The following is a 20,129-nucleotide window of genomic DNA, read 5'->3' as shown; positions in this document are numbered from 1 at the left end:
AATTTTAATAATTCAGACTGAAGATGTTATCAGAGGCCCAGGAGACTGTAAATGGGCTGTGTTCATGCACCGTCTTTCCACCTGTACTATAAAACCAGAGGTGGAAGGGATCTTAGCGATCATCTCTCAAACAAGCAAACTGAGGTACAAAATGACTGATGTCCCAGGTGACATAGTTAGAGCCAAACCTGGCTTGGTTGGAGGTTATCCCTCAATCCATCCCCTGTATCTAGGTGTTTCTTTGAACATTCTCGCTAGTTTGCCAGATTCAAAGCTCTTACACAGTAAGTGACAGTATGTCTCACTTTTTAATATTATCCATCACAGTCCCCAGCAGAAAGCTTCACACAAAGCAGACTTCAAACGGACCGGCTAGCTGGTCTACCATTAGGAGAAGGCACCTAACAAATAGCTGACAACCTAGTTAGCAACCCCATGTCTCTCCCCACTTGCACGTCCAGTTGAGCTCACGTAAGTTCACTAGAACGGTACAGTTATGATTTCCCCGAAAGGCAGTCCAACAGGCCCATTGGACAAGGTCAGAGTGCACCCATCACTCCCAGGTCCGAACTCGACTGTCACTGAAGTGTGAGCGTGAGTCAGGCCAGCTGAACTCAGTTATCTAATAGGTGTTTATCTCCAGGACAGAGTCACGGTCCTCTTAATAGAACCTATCAGTACAGAACCAGAGGCAGGGCTCAGCCCAGACTGGAACTGGCCTTCACTTACTAAGGGTCTAATGCAACCTAGCTGCGTCTCTCCTCTGTGCTCACGAGAGTCCCACGGAGGAATCAACTCCACACACGGACCTGGGATTGGTAACTAGTGGGTCCTGCTTGGAAGGGCCTCTCCTTGCTGAGCCATCTAGGAGAGTAGCTCCTTTCCCTGAGAAGATGCCGAAATGGCTCTATCTTGGCATCAAATTCTTCATTACAAGTGTGTCCTCACCTGTCACACCTAATTTCAGTCTTTTGTGCAATCGCCCTGATCTTTACCATCTATAGACTTTGGCCCAAGATCTTTGCCTAGATCTTCTACCCTTTTCCTCAGATGGACCCTGTCCTTAGAGTCCCAACCCAGCCCTTATCTTGTCTAGAAAGCAAGGCCCGTGCTCCTGGACCTGTGTTACTCCACTAACCCTCAGCACACACGGGCTCCATCTGCGGGTGGCTTGGCAACGTGAGCACTAGCACACGCCCAGCCCTCTCCTCCCAGGGTAGATGTTCCTCCCAGTGAACAATGAGTAGCCTGGTATCAGCAGCCACATCTTCTGCATCCACTGTGTCTCCATTTATACACCCCCGCCCCCCCGCAAGAAAGAACCCAGGGGAGAGATCTGCAAATGATGGGGCTGCCTGCCCTCGGCTATAGGCGAGTGGGTGCACCTACCTCTCCCTGGTCACTCACCTCATTCAGCTTGACCCAGTTGAAGGACTTCAGTGGGTGGGAAGGTTGGGGGACACACTTCTTCCTGAGTGGGACATCACTGCTGGGGAAGGGGTCTGGAGGGAGGGGCAGGCCCATGCCGAAGCAAGGCGGGGCACCAGGGGGAGTGGGAGGCCCACCGGGAGGAAGGGGTGGTGGCGGAGGGGGGCAGCAGGTGAATGGTAAAGGGGGTGCGGGTGGAGGCAGGTCACTGGTTGTCATCGAGGAAGACAAGGTAAGTGGTCCCCCAGGGGGAGGTGGGGAAGATACAGGTCCTGTCTGTGGGAAGACAGAAAAATCCAAAGATCAAAGCCATCAGCAATAATACCCTTCAGGTTCCCACTATTACTCCTAAAGGTCCTTACTCTTATTCTCCACCTACACCAGACTCTCCAATCCTGCTCTTGCCTCCCACATACACTATTCCTGTATCCCAAATATCAGACACACACACACAAGCACAGACAGACACGCAGAAGTCCCACACTCATACCTAGACACTGAGCAAAGTCAGAGTCATCACAACGCAACAGCAGGCGGATACACAGAGTCATGTTTGCTACTACTACCTGCGTAAGGGCGTCCAGCTGAGGGTGGGTGGAGCCAAAGTCCCCCCTGCACTCTGCCTCCAAAGTGCGCTTCCTGGGACAGCGTCACCCAGAGGAAGGAGCATTATTTTTTCTAAGTAACACAAAGGTGACACCCTCACGGCCTCAGGGGTCCCCTCTATGCTGAGCTAAGATGCCCCCCTCTCTTCTCCCTCATCCTGAGGTCCTGAGCCCCTCCCCACACCTGTTCTTCCCACCTTGTCCCGAAGGTCTCAGCTCATCTATGTAAAAGGAGAGGAGAGCGCCCACGTACTGAGATTTCACTGAGTTGGGCTACCAGCTCAGCCACTTGTCCACGAGCCTGGCGTAGCTCCTGGGACTCTCGGGCCAGTTTGTCCTTCATCTTGTTCAGTGTCCGCATCATCTCTTCCTTCTCCAATGTCTTCGTCTCACATTCTCGCTCCTTCCTTTCCAGCTTGCTCACCAGCTCCATGTGTTCTGGGATGGGGTGGGGCAGGACAGGAAATGGAGAGAGAGAATGTGAGTCTGCGTGTGTCCCCCTCCGAAGGCAGAGGGGCTGCCAGACCTGGGCTGGGCAGGGGAAGGAGTGTGTGGAGCGGGCAGTGGGCTTAGGCAGAGCTCCTAACCTTTCCGGAACTTCTCAGCCTGGTCTCGCCACTGTTTGACCTCATTCTCGTTGATGAGCCTGGTGGGAAGTACAGGGAAGGGCCTGTTGAACACTGGCTCACAACCCTCCAGAAGACAGGTCATCTTCCCAGTCCCCACATGCCCTGATCTCCGATCTGTCTGGTCACACCAAGGAGGACAAGATTTTGATTCTCCAGAAGTTTCTCCAGGTCCCTATCCCTGCCCAGTTCTCGTATGTCTCTCTCCACGGACTGTGAAAGCTAAAAGGACCCTTAGGTATCTTATCATCTAATTCCTTTGTGAAACAGCTGAAGCTCCTGAGACAAGAGCTGGAGACAACACCTAACTACTGGTAGAACGAGGTCTGAATCTCAGGCTCCCCTAGTTGTAATGATGGGAACCCCTTTGTAAATATAGGTTTTTGCATTGACAGAGACCAAAATATTGACCCTCAAAGACCAATGCGTAAGAGTATGAGAGAGCTCCCATCCCAACAACACAGAGGAAGTGTGTTGAGAGCAAAGAGGGGATGTGTCTAAAGCACAGGAACTCCCCATTCACATCAAACTGTTGTAACCAGTTAAGAGTAAACTGTCACCTAGACACCAAGGTATGAGAGAGGTAAAATCCCAATAATCGTTTCTTTGGCAAATCTGAAAATGTGGAAGTTATATCCATGATTCTTAACCTCCTCAACCAGACCAAGGCTATAAGAGGAGACAGAGTGTGGAGGGGGAATAATTTGTGCAGACTTCTTTGGAGAAAGCCACTGCCATCGTCTTCCCCGGGGCTGCTGCCTCCCTCACCACTACCCAGCTGTCTTGTTTGGGCCTCTCAGAGAGTTTTGACTGTGTTTCCTGACACTGAGCAGGAAGCATGGCGGACCGGGGTCTGACTTGGAGGCACGCGGGCCCAGAGAGTGAAGAGGCATGAAGCAGGAGGGCACTGCTGAGCTGGGTGGGCCCCATTGGTGGGGCTCCTCGAGTCTGTCGGTATGAGGAGTGCATGAGGGTTTCTTTGGGCCAGATGTAAGCACTGTGGAGGAATTACGCTGAAGCTATTTTAAGCCCTAAGAAGTCCACCTAGGAGAAAAACTGACACTTCAACGGTGCAAATCTGTGTATTGTATTGCCAATGACTCAGGAGCTGATGAAAGGGATGGGACCAGCCAGCCCTGGGAAGAAGGGAAAAAACACACCTTGCGCGATCAGTGAGCAGGGCTTTGTGTGAGAGGCACCCAGCAAGGAACTTCTGAAGACCCCAGAAATACATTCATGACTTTACCCACGTGCCAAAACCAGAGAGCAGGAAGCCTGTTTACTAAGTTACCTGATCAGGTAAGACCTTTTCCCTTTCTCCTTCCTGACCCCATGCTTCCTCTGGTGGGAGTCAGAAACTGGTTTGCTAGTGGGAAGGGGGTGTAGAAGGGGTTAAAAGAGAAACCACTGAGAAAAGATGCCAACCATCTCTCTCTCTCTCTCTCTCTCTCTCTCTCTCTCTCTCTCACGCACACACACACACACACACTCTCCCCACTGCAGCCTTCCAGCCCCGGTCCAGACAGAAGAGAGGTTTAAGGCTCAGTCACATCCAGACTATTCCTGTACATCTGGGACTAGTCCTTCCAGTTACCGATTGGAGGCTATGTTGGCGGCTTAAAGTGATCTTAGGACTTGCATTGCCCAAGAAGCAGAAAAAACTTCACCGCGCCTGAGGAGTTTTCATCCTCTGACAGAGGAAAAGCTTCTGTACTAGTGTAAAGAATTAGTAGAAAATAAAGAAAAAGTTACATTTTGATCTCTACTAGCTGTACTTGCCTAACATACCAGCTAGGGTTTTAACTACATCAACCCATTTTAACCCTATTTGTATAAATGAAGACAGTGGCTGAACAGTTTAAAAATCCTTTTCTGTTTGGCTTGGGCATGAAATACAATGAATCACTGAGAGCCGCTTTATCTCCTTAAGGGCAATTGGCTCAGACTTACACTGAAAGGTAAGTAAAAGTTTAAAATTACCCCTCAGCGTGTTAACATAACGTCTGAATATTAACTGATGTGACTTGAACTTGGTCCTCTGTGTTTCTGTGGACCCAGGATCAGTCAAAGGCAGTAAGCCAGACCTTAGGCTGTGGCAGCCTTGTCCAGCCGCCCCCTGGTGAAATGGTCACACTCTGTATCAGCAGTCGGCAAACTTTCTCTAAGGGACAGAGTAAGTATTTTAGATTTTATATACTATGTACAGTCTTTGTTGCGTACTCTTGGTTTTTTTTAACAACTCTTTTAAAATGTAAAAACTACTCTTAGCTCACGGACCGTACACACACAAGCTGGGGAGTTAGTCCACAGACCAGTTTGCTGAGTCCTCCTATACGCTGATTTTAAACTCCTCCTCTATCCAGTCCTTGCGATGGACCACTGAGCGTCCAGTGACCCCCTACAGGTCTGTGCTGTCCCACGTGGTACTCACTGACCACATGCCATGTGGCTACTTGACTAAAAGGAAATACAGTTTAAAACTCAGTGCCCCAGTCACACCAGCCACCCTCTAGAGGCTGCGCGGCCCCACGTGGCCAGTGCAGATGCGGAGCGTTTCCACTACCTCAGAGAGCTGTTCTAGACAATGCTGCTCGAGGCCCATTCGGGGCGTCTGGTGTGAGGCAGGGAGCTGAGCTTTCACTGGTGAGACCCCCGGACAGGAGAGAGATGGGAGGAGCGGGAAGACATGTGAGGGCTAACCAGTGCTCACATGTTGACGATGTTCTTGACGTTGAAGTTCTCCAAGGGAGCCATGTCAGGGTCCATGCCCCTCTCGTCCTGCAGGACAATCTGCTGGAGGATGCGGTCCAGGAGCTGCCACTGCTGGAGGTAGCCGCCGTTGCGCTTGTCTGCGGGATGACAGGCATCATCTCTTTACTGAGCCCTGGAGCCCCCTGGAGCCCTGCCCTGGAGTCAGTGGCTGGGCCCAGGCTGGTGAGATGTGTCCCTCACCTCCCTTGGCAAGCTCCCAGTCTGAGAGGGGAGGCAGTGCAGTTGCTGATGATGGAGATTTGCAAAGCCAGTCATTTCTTGATTTTCTGTGATTGACCCTCTGTGAATGTGTCAACCCCCTTGACATGTTTCTCTACTCCCTGAAATGCTTCCTGGCAGCCTCTCTTCCCTGTTGGCACCTGAACATCCTATGCCCTGGAATGCAAACTGCTTTATACGTTATCTTTAAAGAGCACCTTTAAGAAAGTAAATCTGCTCTAAAATATTGCATGCTGAATAATGAAATCTCTAGGGAAAGTTCTTTTAAAAAGAAGAGGCTTTAGGATTATCTATGCTATTGTTCTACAGAGAAAGAGGAATGGAAACTAATTGCAGGTGTGCACAGACAGGGCGTCGGACTGGGTTGGAGGAGGGGTAATAGAATCCAGGAAGATTTCTTTGGAGAAGGTGACCCTGAACTATGAAGGCAAAGGCATTCTGTGTTATGCCTGATCTCACAGGGCCCCACTCATCCTCTGTAAACATAATCTGCCTGGGCGTGGACTTGCTTTTCCCGTGATAGCCACAAGCTTCTCTTCATTGGTTCTTTCATTTTATTTTAAAGATTTTATTTATTTTTAGAGAGGGGAAGGGAGGGAGAGAAACATCAATGTGTGGTTGCCTCCTGTGAGCCCCCTACTGGGGACCTGGCCTGCAACCCAGGCATGTTCCCTGACCGGGAATCGAACCAGCGACCCCTTTGGTTTGCAGGCCAGCACTCAATCCACTGAGCCACACCAGTCAGGCCTCTTCATTGGTTCTTGACCCCCCATACTTCATCTCTACTGACCACCAAAGGTCAACCAGCATGATCCTGACCTTGAAGTCAAACCATGAATGCCTACATGGTGGAAGGTCATCTGCAAAGCCCCATTCTGAAGAAGACTGAGAGTCCCAGACACACTGCCCACGGAACACCAAGCACAGGGACTTGTGGGACCAGAAGCCAGGTTCCCCAGGAGCTTCCCGTGTCTTCCATAAAGACCTGGACGGACTCTGGAGAAGAACTGAGAGCTTCCTGGTCCCAGCCACAGGGTCTATTTTCTTTCCATCACTCCATGGACACAGGCATTACAAAGTGGCATCATTTTTCCACTTGCCTTTCACCCAGGAAAACAGGGTGAGGCCAGGACACGGCTCACAGAAGTAGAACATGTTTCATCTAAAGCCCTGGACCCAAAGAAACAAAAATTCCTTCATATGGGAAGACTCACTCAGCCTCCAGTTCATCCACTGAAAACTGGAGATAATAATGCACATTCCTTAAGCCATTCGGAGGTTCAGAGACACTGTGCTAAAGGACCTCCCATCACACCTGGCCCAGAGTAGGCACACAATAAATTGTAATTGTTGTCACTATCACCACCACTAAAGAGAGTCTGTCTAGGTCGACCATGATTTTCCAAATATTTCTTTTGTAAAGAGCTTGAATACCAAATGGTACAATTTCGAACTGCACGCTGGGGTGGCTATTAGTAATTACGTGTGAGTTATGCAGTCACTGTGCACACCTGGACCTTAAGAGCTTGGCATCTGCTCCTGTAACCACTGACATTTGTAAAGAGAAACAGAGGATGCTCTGACCGCTGTGGCTCAGCTGGCTGGGCATTATACCACAGGGCGAAGGGTCGCTGGTTGATTCCCTGCCAGGGTGCATGGCTGGGTTGCGGGTTCAGCCCCAGGGTGGGGCTCGCATGAAAGGCAACCACTTGAAGTTTTGCACATCGATGTTTCTCTCTCCCTCTCTTCTTCCCTTCCTTTCCCTCTCTCTAAAAATAAATAAATAAAATCTTTTAAAAAGAGAGAGACAGAGAGCAGCAGGACAAGGGTGTTGGGATGGAGGACAGCAAGGACTAGATAGAGGGATTAATTAAAAAACAACCCCCCCCACAAAAACCCCTACTCATTCCACATCTCTGCCACTCCCCAAACACGGAACTCCTTTTTGGAACTCCCCAGGAGGCCCGATCACTCCCCTGTTGAGCTGATGGCCAGAGCTGCTTGATTTCACACTGGTCAGCCACTGCTTGTTGGGCTGGTACGTTGGCCTGCACGTGGGTACTGCTCAGGGGCAAGTCCCGGCAACTCCCTAAGGTGATAGTGGGAGTGCTGGCCTCAAGACGGGGAGGAAGAGCAGGGGCCTGAGTCCTGGCCTGGCTTCCCAGGGGCATGTGCAGAGTTGGACTTGGTGAGGTTCGCCATCCTAGGAGGTCCTGGAGCCTTGTCTCAAGCGGCCCCAGACCAGGGCTCGAGGCGCTGAGGAAGCGGCAGGAGCAAGCTACTCACAGGGCATCTGCAGGCAGTGGTGCAGGACGGAGAGCAGGCAGGGGTAGGCCTCCGTGTGCTTCAGCTTCCTGTGGATCAGCTCGAACATCTGGGAAGCACTCTTGGTGTCGATGTGGACCTGGGGGAGTGCAGGGAGCAGTGGCTGGGATGGGGGAAGGGAGCAGAGAAAGAGAATAGGGGAGAGAAGACCCTGCCTCCACCCACTGAGCAATGGCCTACCTCCCAGAGAGCCTACCTTCCCCTGCCTCTGCCCCAGGCTTTAAAAAGGAGGAGCGAGATGTGCTAATTATGTAAAGCAGGGTTTCTCTATCTCAGCTCTAACGGCCTCTCGAACCGGATAATTTTTGCTGTAGGAGGCTGTCCTGTGCATTGTAGGAGGTTGGGCAGCATCCCCAGTCTCTGTCTATCAGATGCCAGTGGCATCCTCCTCACGCTAGTTGGGACAACTTAAAAATGTGTCAAGACGTTGTAAATGTCCCTGGGTGAGGCAAGTGGGGACAGCAAAATCGCCCCTGGTTGAGAACGACTGATTCGAACCCAGGGAAGGAAGCAGGGACATAGATGATTCAAGAAGCACACAGGTCCACAGCCTGGGCTCAGACCCCAGACCTACTCTCCAGCTGTGCAATAACGGGCAAGCTGCTTGTCCTCTCTAACCTCAGTCTCCCTGTCTACAAAGGGAGGGATTTTGAGAGAATGTACTAGGATGGTGTTTGGTGGCTGAAGCCCCACCCAGAAGTAGGTTTCTATTTGCACAGGGATTTTATAGTTCAATACTAAGCAGCAGAGTTGTGTATTTTATGGGTTACTAAGGCTAAAATGAAAACATGATTTTGTTTGCTAAGCATGATCTGGTTAGTGATGGGGAGAGGTGTCTCAGGGAATTGCTAGAGTGCCGGGGAAAGTAGTCCAGAGAGGCATTTGAGACTACTCATGTGTAAGAACGAGCTGTCTCTCTTTTGTTTGGGGGTTGTGACCTGCTGGGGGGGAAATACCCTATCAGGTAAGGCCTGCCAGGTGAGGCCTCCAGAAACAGGACCCAGCTATGGGGGGGGGGGGCACCAGGAGCCCAACCAACACTAGACCCACCACAGTGGCTGCAGGGCCACCTGAGACCCACTGCAGTCACCTCACTCAGGCAGGCTCCTCACCATGTCAAACCTCCTGGCTAGCTCCAGGTCGTCCTCGTTGCGGACCATCTCAAAGAAGTCTAAATGCCTAGGTAGGGTGGGAGTACAGAGAGTGTAGACATCAGCATCAGGCCATCCTTGCCTGTTCAAGCCCCACCAGCTAAACCTGTGTTTAATTCAGCTGAGGCCTCTCAAACCCCAGTTTCCGAATCTATAAAACCAGAAAGAAGCCAGCTGTCTGCAGGCCAACCCATGGCCTTCTCAACATCGGGCACTATTGACATTTGGGGTTGGATTATCCCTGGTTATGGGAAGCTAATCTGTCAGTTGCAAGAGGGTCAGCAGCATCTCTGACCTCCACCCACTAGATGCCAGTGGTACCCCCCACCTTGAATTGCGACAACCAAAAATGTCTCCAGCCATTGCCAAATGTCCCTGGGGAGGGCGGTGGGGGTTAAATGATGCCAAGTCAAGGACTACTGTCCTACAGATCCTTCCCAGTGTCCTCATACTGTCCCCATGGCAGCCCTCAAGGCAAATCTCACTTTCTACCCCATCCGCTCCCCCACTCCACCTCAAAAGGATCCATCCTCTCTCGCTTAAGACCCAGTGTAACACCATAGCCTGTTTCAATGGAACAGAACCAGAGGGGCTGCCGGTGACCCAAGGGAATGTAATTGTGCCCTAGATCAACAAGGGCCTTTATGGCTTGTCTTCTGAGTGGGGCATTTGTGTTGAGCGGCAGTGCACCTCAGGGCATTGGACATTCCTAGTCCCTAACAACCAATATTCAGTGTCCCCACCATGCAGTTTGAAAACCTGTGACACTCCCCCATGTTTCCAAATGCCCCCTAGGGGGCAGTACCATCACGGTTGAGGACTACAGGGTCCAACCTGTCTATAACATCGGAGATCAAACAGCAGATCAGTGAAGAAGCAGTAGGGACACAGGTAAGACGCGGGACCAGGGGGTGGGGGAGCTACCCCCCCACCCAGAGCTGATTCTGCATTGATGCTGAGTATGGAAGGTGGTCTCCAGTGGGAAGGACAGCCTCCAGGATGGTCACGATCATTACCCACCAAGGTGCTGTCCCCACAGGGCTGCCATGGGGATGGGTGGCTTGGGTCTTACTTGTCCAGGATGGCATTCTCATGCTGCCGGAGCTTGTCGATCACAGGCTGTATCCCCAGCATGAGGAACTCATACCGCAGATGGAGGCGGAACTCCAGGTTATCCTGGGGATCAGCAAAGAAGGGCCAGACTCACTGACCGGGCTCAGTTTCCACGAGAGTCACCAATGGATCCTCATGGCCGCACCAGTCACTGTCCCACCACATTTGCAGCAAATTCGCCTGGCACTGCTTCAAGTCCCAGAGTCCCAAAAAAGGGTGGGAGGAGACATCTTTTCATGTTGTTAATTTATTCCCTTTAGGTCTCCTGCCTCATCTCCTTTGAGTCTCTTGCCAGGTTCTCTGTAGCTTTTGGCAGCACAGAGCAGTGTTGCCGAGTGATACAGAGCACAAGCTTGGGAATCAGAAGATGTTGGTTCAAAGCCTGCTCTGCCACTTTACGAGTTTGGTGACTTTGGGAATACCTTAGTTTCCTCATTTGTGAAATGGGCATGACACTATCTACAGGAACGATGTTAGTAAACGTTACCCGATGAGTTATGGTTACCAACGAATCAGAACAGGTATCGGCCGTCAATGCCTAGTACTGAGAAAGGTGTCAGCATCTTAGAGACAGACTATTCCCCCAATCCACCTCATCTAACTCAGGTCATCAGGACTGGATGCAAAAAAACCCAACAAAAAACCAAAACCAAAACCAAACAAAACATGCTGGCAGAAAAGAGGGAAAAGCAGAGATTACTACAGTGCTCCTTTTATCCTCCAATAAGCTGACCTTGACTGGAGCATCCGATTACGTTAGAACTTGGGGAGTTCATATGCTCTTCAAATTCTTCTTTAATAGTTGCTATTTTTATGGTCTGAGAATCCTATTCTGATCCCAAAGGAAAGAAATGTAAAAAACACACCTCCTAACAGAAGGTTGTAGAAGAGCATGACGGGTCAACCCAGAAACCATTCCAGAAGGTTTTTAGAAAGCTCTAGAAAAAAGGGGCCATGCTTCTCCTCCTCCTGTAAATGACCCCACCGCCCTAAGCCATCATCATTCAGCCAAGATTGGGGTTTGTCCATAACAACACAAAATGCATGACGCTACCTGCGCAGGAAACTCTCCAGGAGTCCCTCAACACAGTGAGGTCAATGACAAGCTATTCTTTCTTAGCCCCAAAGAAAGAGGCAAGGGGTGATGAAGATAATCTGAAGACAATGATGCTACCATACCAACAAGATGCGTGGCCCTTTCCTCTGCTACCTCCCCCGGAAACACTCACATGCTAGCCCAGGTCCAGAAAGTCAGGGCACAGCAAGGGCCAGGCAAAGGGGCCTCACCTCTCCAGCACCAGCATTGAGGACAGCATTGATGAAGGACATGATGGCTGTCTTCAGATTCACTTCATCCCGGTACCGGCCCAGGCTGCGGTCCAGCTCATTCAGCAGTGTCTGGATGGAAGGGCAGGACAGGAAAGGAGAGGGGGGCTTGGGATCCTAAAGGTCAAGCCTCTGCTCCTTTGCTCCTGCCATTACAACAACCCAGAATGCCCCACCCATGCTTTCCACCGAACCTACCCAACTTATCTGGGACCTTCTCTACAGCATCTGAGAAGCATCCTTTGCCTCTCCACACCTCCGCCTCAGCCCTGCTGTACTGTCTCTCCACTCAGCCTTTTGGGGCTGGTTTATTTTGTTGGGCGGTTCTGAAATACTGCTTCAGCACCTTCCGGCTCTTCACAGCTCATGCATGTGCTGCCAAGCTTCTTGACAGCATGCACACTGCCTCGGATCTGTTTTGCACCTTCCGTAAAGGGCCAGGGGCCACTGTTTGCAGAGTAGGTGCTTGAAGGTATTTGATAACAGAATAAACAAACAGCCAATACCGGTGGATACACCAGAGAGACTAATGACAGCTCACATCTATTGAGACTTACTCTGCACCCAGACACTTTATGCTTGTTGTCTACCTTTTCCACACATTTCTGGGGGGCAGATCAGGGAGAAGAAAAGAGAAATGCTTGGCCTCAGCTCCCAGGACTGGTTCCAGTGTCCCGTAGTAGGCACTGGCCTGGTATAGGGCCTAAAACCTTGAGCCCAACAATTGCACTCAATTCAACACTTCTTAACTGAGCCCCTATAATGAGCCAGGTGCTGGGCTCAGAGAGGTAGAGCCACGAAAATGAAACAAACCAATATCCCAGCCTCGGGGAACCCATGTTCTAGCAAGAAGTCTATTCTCCCAGCCAAACGCCTGTCTCTTAAAGCCCCTCCTGGGTTTTCTTTCACACGAGCCCTCTGCAGGCACCTCACCTGGAAGCGCGTCCGCTCAGCTGCGTACACCTGGTAGTGCAGCATGGCTTGCAGCACTTTCTTGTGACCGCCAGGCACTAGGCACACGGCGCCCAGGATCTCCAGCACCGCCACCTTGGTCTTGCTGTTCTCGGTGCGCAGGCTCTGAGCGATGGTGCTGATGGCCTCGGGCTGCGCCAGCACGTGAGCCCGCCCCTGAGAGTTGTTCATCAGAGCCTTGATGCAGCCGATGAGGGAGGTGTGGATGCGGCTCTCGCAGGTGGCGTGGTCCATGCTCCGGAGGAAATTCAGCAGACATGTCAAGCCATCCAACTCGATGAAGCGGGTCACAAACCTGCCCAGGCCAGAGTTGTCAGCACATCAGGCATCATGCGCTTGCATATTATTCTGTGTAACTATTTGTAAATAGTTACTCGGTTACCTGTGCACCATTGTGTCCCACCTAAAGTAACCACTTGGCTCAAAATGTATCTAAAAGCGCTGAAATCCTATCACCTCAGAGAGGACTTGCATCTTATTTGCATTTTAAATACTCTGCATTTGCATGTTAATGTCTGTCAGTTGCATAGCTGTGGTGCTGTGTATGTGAAGGCAATGATCGCGGCAATGATTACAATAATTATCTTAGCTGTTAAACCTGCAGACTCATCTCCAGGGAGGATGGAAATTAAGAGAATTAAAGTCAGACAACAAGGAAGACTTCTGGACCAGGGGAGGGTGGGGGCAGTGCATCAGAGTCTCTCAGACCAAGGACCAAGGCTCTAGTGGGGTGTCCAACCCATGGCCCACGGGCCACATGCAGCCCAGGATGGCTATGAATGCAGCCCAACACAAAATCGTAAATTTACTTAAAACCTTTTTGTTTTTGCTCATCAGTTTTCGTTAGTGTTCGTGTATTTAATGTGTGGCCCAAGACAACTCTTCTTCTTCCAGCGTGGCCCAGAGACACCAAAAGGTTGGACACCCCTGTGAGGGAGGGTACTCTTCAAGGAGTCTTTAAGAAAACAGCTGAGTCGTCCTGAATGTTAGCAGAAACACCAAAACCATTTAGTTAAGGGGTTCTTAACCTAGAATCTGGGTTCCCTTAAAGGGTCTCTGGCTAGCATTCAAGGGTCCGTGAACTTGGATGGAAAAATGAAATTATCCAGGCATATCTCGTTTTATTGCACTTTATTCTGACTTGCTGAAGGCTCAGATGATGGGTAGCATTTTTTAGCAATACAATATTTTTAAGGTGCATACACTGTCTCTTAAGTATAATGCTAATGCAAACTTAATAGGCTACAGTATGGCATAAACATAACTCTCATGTGCACTGGGAACCAAAAAATCAGTTTGACTTGTTGTATTGCAATATTCACTTTGTTGCAATGGTCTGGAACCAAACCTGCAGTATCTCCGGTATGCCTGAACTTTTAGTTTGGATAAGCTTTAACTGAAATTTGGGGCATGCAAGCTTAGAGCCCTAGATTTAGTAGAACAGTAAGTGACGATCTGAGCAATGTCATAAACGAAACTGAGGGAAGTACTACATACAATACATTGGATCCCGAGTGTATTTGTGTGTACTGCTATGTTATACAAGTGTATCTAGAAAAATAAAATGTACTCTCAAATTAAGTTGTTAAAATAGGTATTATGTACATTACAGTGTGTTTTCTGTCTTCCACTAAATTTCTACCATGAGTATGTGTGACTTTTGCAATCGGAAGTATATCAAGGGAAAGAAAAATTAATTGAAGTGGAATACAAATCTGGCAACCCCGCCCTCCACACCCCTTTACTTCCTGATCCCTCATCCTTCCTGCAGCCCCTTCCCATGCCTGAGCCCCCCACTCCATCCTGACTGACAAGTGGAGATCGGGGTGCTCCACTCTCCTTGGGGCTCTGTTTCCGGGCTCCTGGGGCAGAGACCTCAGCCCAGACAACACACACATCAGTGTGCTTGTAAATGGTAAAAGGCTGGCTCTCTGGAGAAAGGAAGGAAGAAAAGACCTGGAGTGTTCGCTGATTTCCGCGGTATAAACGCTCCCCGCACAGCTGACGTCCAGCCATCAATGTGACGTCACTGGACGTGGAGTCAGGAAGAGCTGTACCGTTCACACCACTCGTCTGCCATGCACATGCCACAGGCACACACTCACGAGAGTACACAATAGTGAAGATTACACATACCAGCCAAGTGGAGTCAAATCATTAGGATCTAGGGACTGAGAAGCTGAGCACGTATTAGCTGTTTTTGACATAACTCATTTAATCATAAACCTGTATTGTTACATTTTAATCACAGCAGTGTGTAACAACCCGTTGGCACGACTGCTGAAAATGTAACACGTGGCTCTCACAAGCCTGTAGGAGCCAGTTCCCAGACGGAAGAACCTGCGCCTCCCGTGCTCGCTCCGGGCCCTGGCTCCGCGCGGCCTGGTTGCCATTGTTATGGGCGCCAGTCTGGAGGTGACATCTCACCCACCGGCGCTGCTTCTCCCCCTAGTGGCTGGCAGATTCCTCACCCGCCCTCGGGGGGACCTCGCCCTCGGGGGGACCTCGCTCTCGGAGCTCACCCTCCCCCCCCCGCACCCCCTTCCTTCTGCCCTGTCCTCCCAGGAACCTAGGGCGCCTGCCCTCAAATCCTCTTTAGACGCAGCTCTCCTGGACCGCAGGCTTATTCCGTTGGCCCCTGTCCTCCCCGACCCGGCACGTCCGCCCCCGACCCGGTGGGGACTTCAGGAAGGTGAGCGGAGCCCCCGGGGGTAAGCGGGGGTGGGAAGAAGTGGGGAAGGGGAAACACAGGCGGTCACCTCATAGGCTGTGTCCGGAGAGCCGTCTTCAGGTCCTCCACGACTTGGTTCCTCATCTCCGTCTCCTCCTCGTCGAAGGCGTACAGGCTCTGCATCTAATGTAACAGGTAGGTAGAGGTGGGGGGTCCCGCTGGTCCCGCCTCCCAGCCGTGCACCCCCGCCCAGGGGTGCGGGGCCACCCTCGCCGCAGGAAGGGGAGCAGGCTGGGGAGTGGGCCGCTAAGGCCGAGCCCCGGACTCCGCATTCCTCATCGGGGAAATGGGGGGAAAGGTTGGCCCCTGCCGATCTCGCAGGCGTGTGCCATGTGCACACGGTGCGACTCTACAGTCACGCAGGGAACAGAGGGACGGCTGGCGACGGCGACTCCGGGTCTGATCTCCAGCGAGTGGGCGTGAGGTGCGGGGACAGGTGGCGCAGGCTCGCTCTCCCCGCCATGGGGCCCAGGCGGAGGGGGCGCCACTCACCGCAGCCATGGAGTTGATGCGGTCGATGTAGTAGTCAGGCCAGCTGGTCGCCATCTTGTTGGGGTCCTCCTGCTCCTGCAACAACAAGAGGTGCTCGGCCCGACCCACGTGCTGGCGGGGGGCGTGGCCTGACGTCCCCTGCGCCCGCCGAGCACAGACGGAGGCCTCCGTTTCTTCCTCGGTAAAACGTGCGTGAGAATCGCTGAATCTCGTGACCCGCGGAGGACACGGGCAGAAACCATGCAGATGTGTATATACACTTTCCATGAACAATATGGATAACTAAAACTAAATTCATCTTTCCCTCTTACATGTGTTCTGACTCTATTCAGTAAAATAGGATTTTGTATCTGTTGAACGTAATGAAATTTGTGCTGATATTTTATACATCTGTTTTTTTTTTAATTTATTTTTTCAGATACTATCATTCTCATTGTAGTTTACAAAAGGACTTGGTTAGGGATAGTTTGGGAATTTAAGAACTTGGTCTTTCTCCCAGATAGTTTGAGAAGCAGTGATACGAAGCATTTGATGGAGCCTGGCACATAGTAGGTGCTCAATAAATAATAACTTTACAGAAAGAGAGCATGAGAAACTCCTAAGACTCGCAAGGATCTGTGTCTGTGTCTTGGAGGCAGAACCCAATATCCCAGGGCCTTTGGCTTAACTGTCAGGTCCCAAGACAAAGCCTCAATTCCACCCCAAGTGTGGGCAAGAAAGACGGGAGTTGGGTAAACATCAATGTTGACTGAAAAATCCAGCCCTCTCCTCCAGCCATCAGATGTGCTTCTGGGCATTACACAGACCCAGCTCATTCCTGTCCCTGTCCCATTTGGCTGTTCTTTCTTGTCTGCTCTCTGCCAATCTCCTGCTTCCAAATCTGCATGAAAACCTACCTCCTCCAGAACCTGTCTGCCAGCTGGCCTGAACTTTGCCCTGAACCCCTCAGCTCCATCCACTTGGGATTCATGATTTGGTTTCATAAAATCCAAATCGTAGACCAGGGGGAAAGCTGCCTTGATTTGGTCTTTGTGACTTCATGTGACTATATATGTTAAATCTCAATGCCTGAGGGCCCCAAATTCTATCTTCTGCCTTGGAGAAGGGGTCACAGAACCAAAAACAAATGCGTCATAAAACACATATTTCCCTGCCTTTGCCGGCTCATCCTTTATCCATGCCATATGCATTTAATGAGCACCTACTATATGTCAGTCACTGTACTGAGTCTTGAAAATACTGAGCAGAGAGTCAAAATCTCTGCCTCCCATAGTGTCAGAGTCATGGTGACATGACGGATGCTGTCTGAAATAACTGTCCGTCATGGGCCATGGAAATTCTGGGGGGCATCTAACACACAGGCTCGTGAGGGGGTGAAGCGGTGGGGGGCTGAGGACTGGGCTCAGTTATTAAGATTACTGAAGCTACGACAGTCAGAGAGGGTGTTACAGACATTGAGAAAAGTGTTGGGGGTTTGAAAGTGAATGAGGAAATTACACACAATTTAATTTGGAGAGGAGAGACAGAAGTCCTTACATTTTAATAATTTTTTATTTTAGCTGTATAAGAGATCACCTTAAAGGAACCCCACAGTAACTCAATTTGGAAAGTGGGGAATCATGAGATGTGATTAATTACTCCTGAAATTAATTTTCTCATTCCTCCCTCCCCTTCTTCCCATGACTGCCATGACTGGAGGGTTTTTTTTTAAGACCTGCTTTTCTAACAGTGAGATTCCTGGACACAGAAGGTAGTATCCTGCAGGCACTTTGCACATGTGCACTGAGCACACTAGACAAAGACCCGCAGTGTGCGCAGCCCATGCATCTCATCACAGGTCGTCATACTGCAGCAGGCCAGGGTTCCAGCCGGCCACAGTGCAGCCACTGCTATAGCCAGCTGGTGACTGCAGCGAGTCCACTGCCTCTCAGGCTTTCCTTGCCTCCTGTGCAGAATAAAGCACCAGACTGGATGGTTTTTCAGTTCCTTCCAACTCTAAAATGGTGTGTGATGCTAATCCCCCAGTTTCATAAAGTTGGCCTTTCTCATTGTGGAGCTCTGGATGGGACAGATATCAGTGCAGGAATAGCCAGGGCCTAAGTACCAAACACCTACACCCTGAAGTCAAAGGAACAAGCTGCAAGTCTGAAAAGTTGCAGAGGGGAGGGGAGGACGAAGGTGGCCCAAAGGAAAAAAAAAAAAAACAGAGTGAAAGAAACAGGGTCAGGTAGCGGGCAAGAGAGGCACAGAAAGAAAGGGATGTGCAATGAGACGCGGATGGAGAAAGACAGGAAGACAGAAGACATAGAGGGAAGGAGCTAAAGTCCAATTAAGCTCTGACTGAAGCCCACACCCCTTCCTAGGGAGGGCCAGGATCAGGAGGCTGGCGAAGCCTTTTAATGAACTAGAGGAGAGGGGGGAAAGTGTGAGGAGAGCGAGGCCTCTTGTGACCCTGATATGCACGTTGCCTGGGAGGGCAGGCCTGGGTCAGCATAGGTGCTAAAGATGCTGAAAAGGTCAAGCCCTTCCCTCTCAAACTGAGCCCTCACAACAAAGCTGCCCAGCGATGGCCCAAGTTGGCACACCCTCCAGGCATGGGTCCAGGCACAGAAGGGAGTCCAGACTTGTCACCTCTGTGCCTCTCCAACCCAGCACCACTCCTGCAAGCCAGCAGGCAGCTGCTGAAAGGCTTTTTGAAAAACAGAATTCTATTTCCCTGAGTGATTGCTCTATGAGATGGGGATTTTTGTCCTGATTTTCCCACTGTCATTCCTCCAACATCTGGAACAGTGCTGGTGTGTAATAAATACACCAGGAGCCACTCCGAGCCATGGCCCTGAGATGGCAGCAGAAGGGGTCAGAGACTGTACCTTCTTCTTGCTGCAGTAGATCTGCCATTTCTTCTCAGGGGGCAGCGCAAACACAGCCTCCCGGTTCTTGTCAGTGAGATCCAATTCATCCTGCAAAGACAGCGAGAAAAAATGTCTGGTATCCAGCGATGAATACTCAGCCCTCCAGAAAATTGCAAGTCCGCCCAAAGCTATCCCTCAGCCAACTGTCTTCCTCCCAAAGAGGACCAAGGATATGACAGGACAATTCTTCCTCTGCTGGAAACAGAGCCCACCCCCTTGCTTCAGCCCCAGCCTGCACTGCTTTTATCCACAGGTCTCCTGCAAGGCTTTGCTAGCCCTTAATCCTCATACCCCGGGGTTTCTTGTCTTCCTTCCTCTGTCGTTCTTAAACTTGTCAACACCACAAGTCAAGGCCAGAGGGAGAAAAGAGTCACTCCACAGATCCAGTCCTTGCCCCTATTCTGAAAGTTACTGGGACCGTCTAGTCTCTCCTCCGGAAATTCTCAGGTTCCCCTAGTCTCAGCGTGGATCCCAGCAGGTCTGGGGGGAGCTGGTGAGGACGAGAGACTGAGCAACTCTCCTGGCTTGGAGGGCACGCCATACCAAGGGAGTCGCTGACCTGCTTCCCCAGAGGAGTCCCTGCCAGAGGCAGCCAATCTGCCCACATGGCCCCCAAGACCAGGCAGGAAATGCACAAGGCTTGGGGCTCGGGCAGGTTAGGTCACACTTCCTGGGGAGAATGGAGAAGTTTCTGACTTCATCAAACTTAGGGCAGCTCTGTGAGTAGTTTCGGATAACTTTATAGGTTTGGCTGTGCTGGATGGCCCCGAAAAGGCTCTCTTCTTGAAGACTCTTTGCCTGGGATTCAGGAGCAATGCTCAACCTCATCAAAGACGTGATTAATGGGCCATGGGGAGCACAGCACACTTCTCAACTCAATTACTGAGAGGTTTTTTAAACCAAAAGCAAAACTCGTGTTAAGATAATAAGGCACGGTATTACTAACCTTTTTATTTTAAAGAATGATAAACAGTTAAAGTGATACCTAAGTATAAGGGTCTAAAGTATGAATATTTATACTTTTTTCCCTACACTTTTAAAAAAATCCTCACCTGAGGATATTTTTCCATTGTTTTTAGAGAGAGAGGAAGGGAAAGAGAAAAACATCGATGCAAGAGAGAAGCGTCGATTGGTTGCCTCCCGTATGTATCCAGACTGGGGATCGAACCTGGAACCTAGGTATGTGCCTCAATGGGGAATTGATACCACAACCTTTCAGTTACAGGATGGTGTTCTAACCAATTGAGCTACACAAGCCAGGGTTTCCCTATACTTTTATTCGTGGGAGAACATTTAAGATTTTCCTTCCCCTCGATCAAAGCTGTCCAATAGGAATCTAACATGAGCCACATATATTTTAAAAATGTCCCAGTCACATTAAAAAACTAAGAAATACAGTTTTATATTTTATTTAACCCAAACTATCTAAAATATGGTCATATCCACATGTAGTCAAT

At 50.4% G+C, this 20,129-nt stretch overlaps 1 protein-coding gene across 3 annotated transcripts in view; it reads right to left on the bottom strand.

Annotated features, from left to right (window-relative positions):
- The window catches only part of DAAM2 (dishevelled associated activator of morphogenesis 2), a 109,380-nt gene that overhangs the window by 21,739 nt on the left and 67,512 nt on the right, over positions 1-20,129 (bottom strand). For all 3 annotated transcript variants that reach the window (XM_053913472.2, XM_071219653.1, XM_024557826.4), the window contains exons 3-14: positions 18,631-18,720; positions 15,761-15,835; positions 15,297-15,391; positions 12,499-12,832; positions 11,527-11,637; positions 10,199-10,302; positions 9,088-9,154; positions 7,937-8,054; positions 5,370-5,508; positions 2,621-2,679; positions 2,287-2,471; positions 1,408-1,704 (exon numbers count right to left, since the gene is read on the bottom strand). In XM_053913472.2, the coding sequence (XP_053769447.1) occupies positions 1,408-1,704; positions 2,287-2,471; positions 2,621-2,679; positions 5,370-5,508; positions 7,937-8,054; positions 9,088-9,154; positions 10,199-10,302; positions 11,527-11,637; positions 12,499-12,832; positions 15,297-15,391; positions 15,761-15,835; positions 18,631-18,720 (1,674 nt within the window). The remainder of the gene's footprint in view (positions 1-1,407; positions 1,705-2,286; positions 2,472-2,620; positions 2,680-5,369; positions 5,509-7,936; positions 8,055-9,087; positions 9,155-10,198; positions 10,303-11,526; positions 11,638-12,498; positions 12,833-15,296; positions 15,392-15,760; positions 15,836-18,630; positions 18,721-20,129) is intronic.

Source organism: Desmodus rotundus, chromosome 11, assembly GCF_022682495.2.
Source record: "Desmodus rotundus isolate HL8 chromosome 11, HLdesRot8A.1, whole genome shotgun sequence".
In the NCBI taxonomy this organism is placed as follows: Eukaryota; Metazoa; Chordata; class Mammalia; order Chiroptera; family Phyllostomidae; genus Desmodus; species Desmodus rotundus.
The sequence above is the reverse complement of the archived record's forward strand: the minus strand, read 5'-3'. Positions and strand labels throughout refer to the sequence as shown.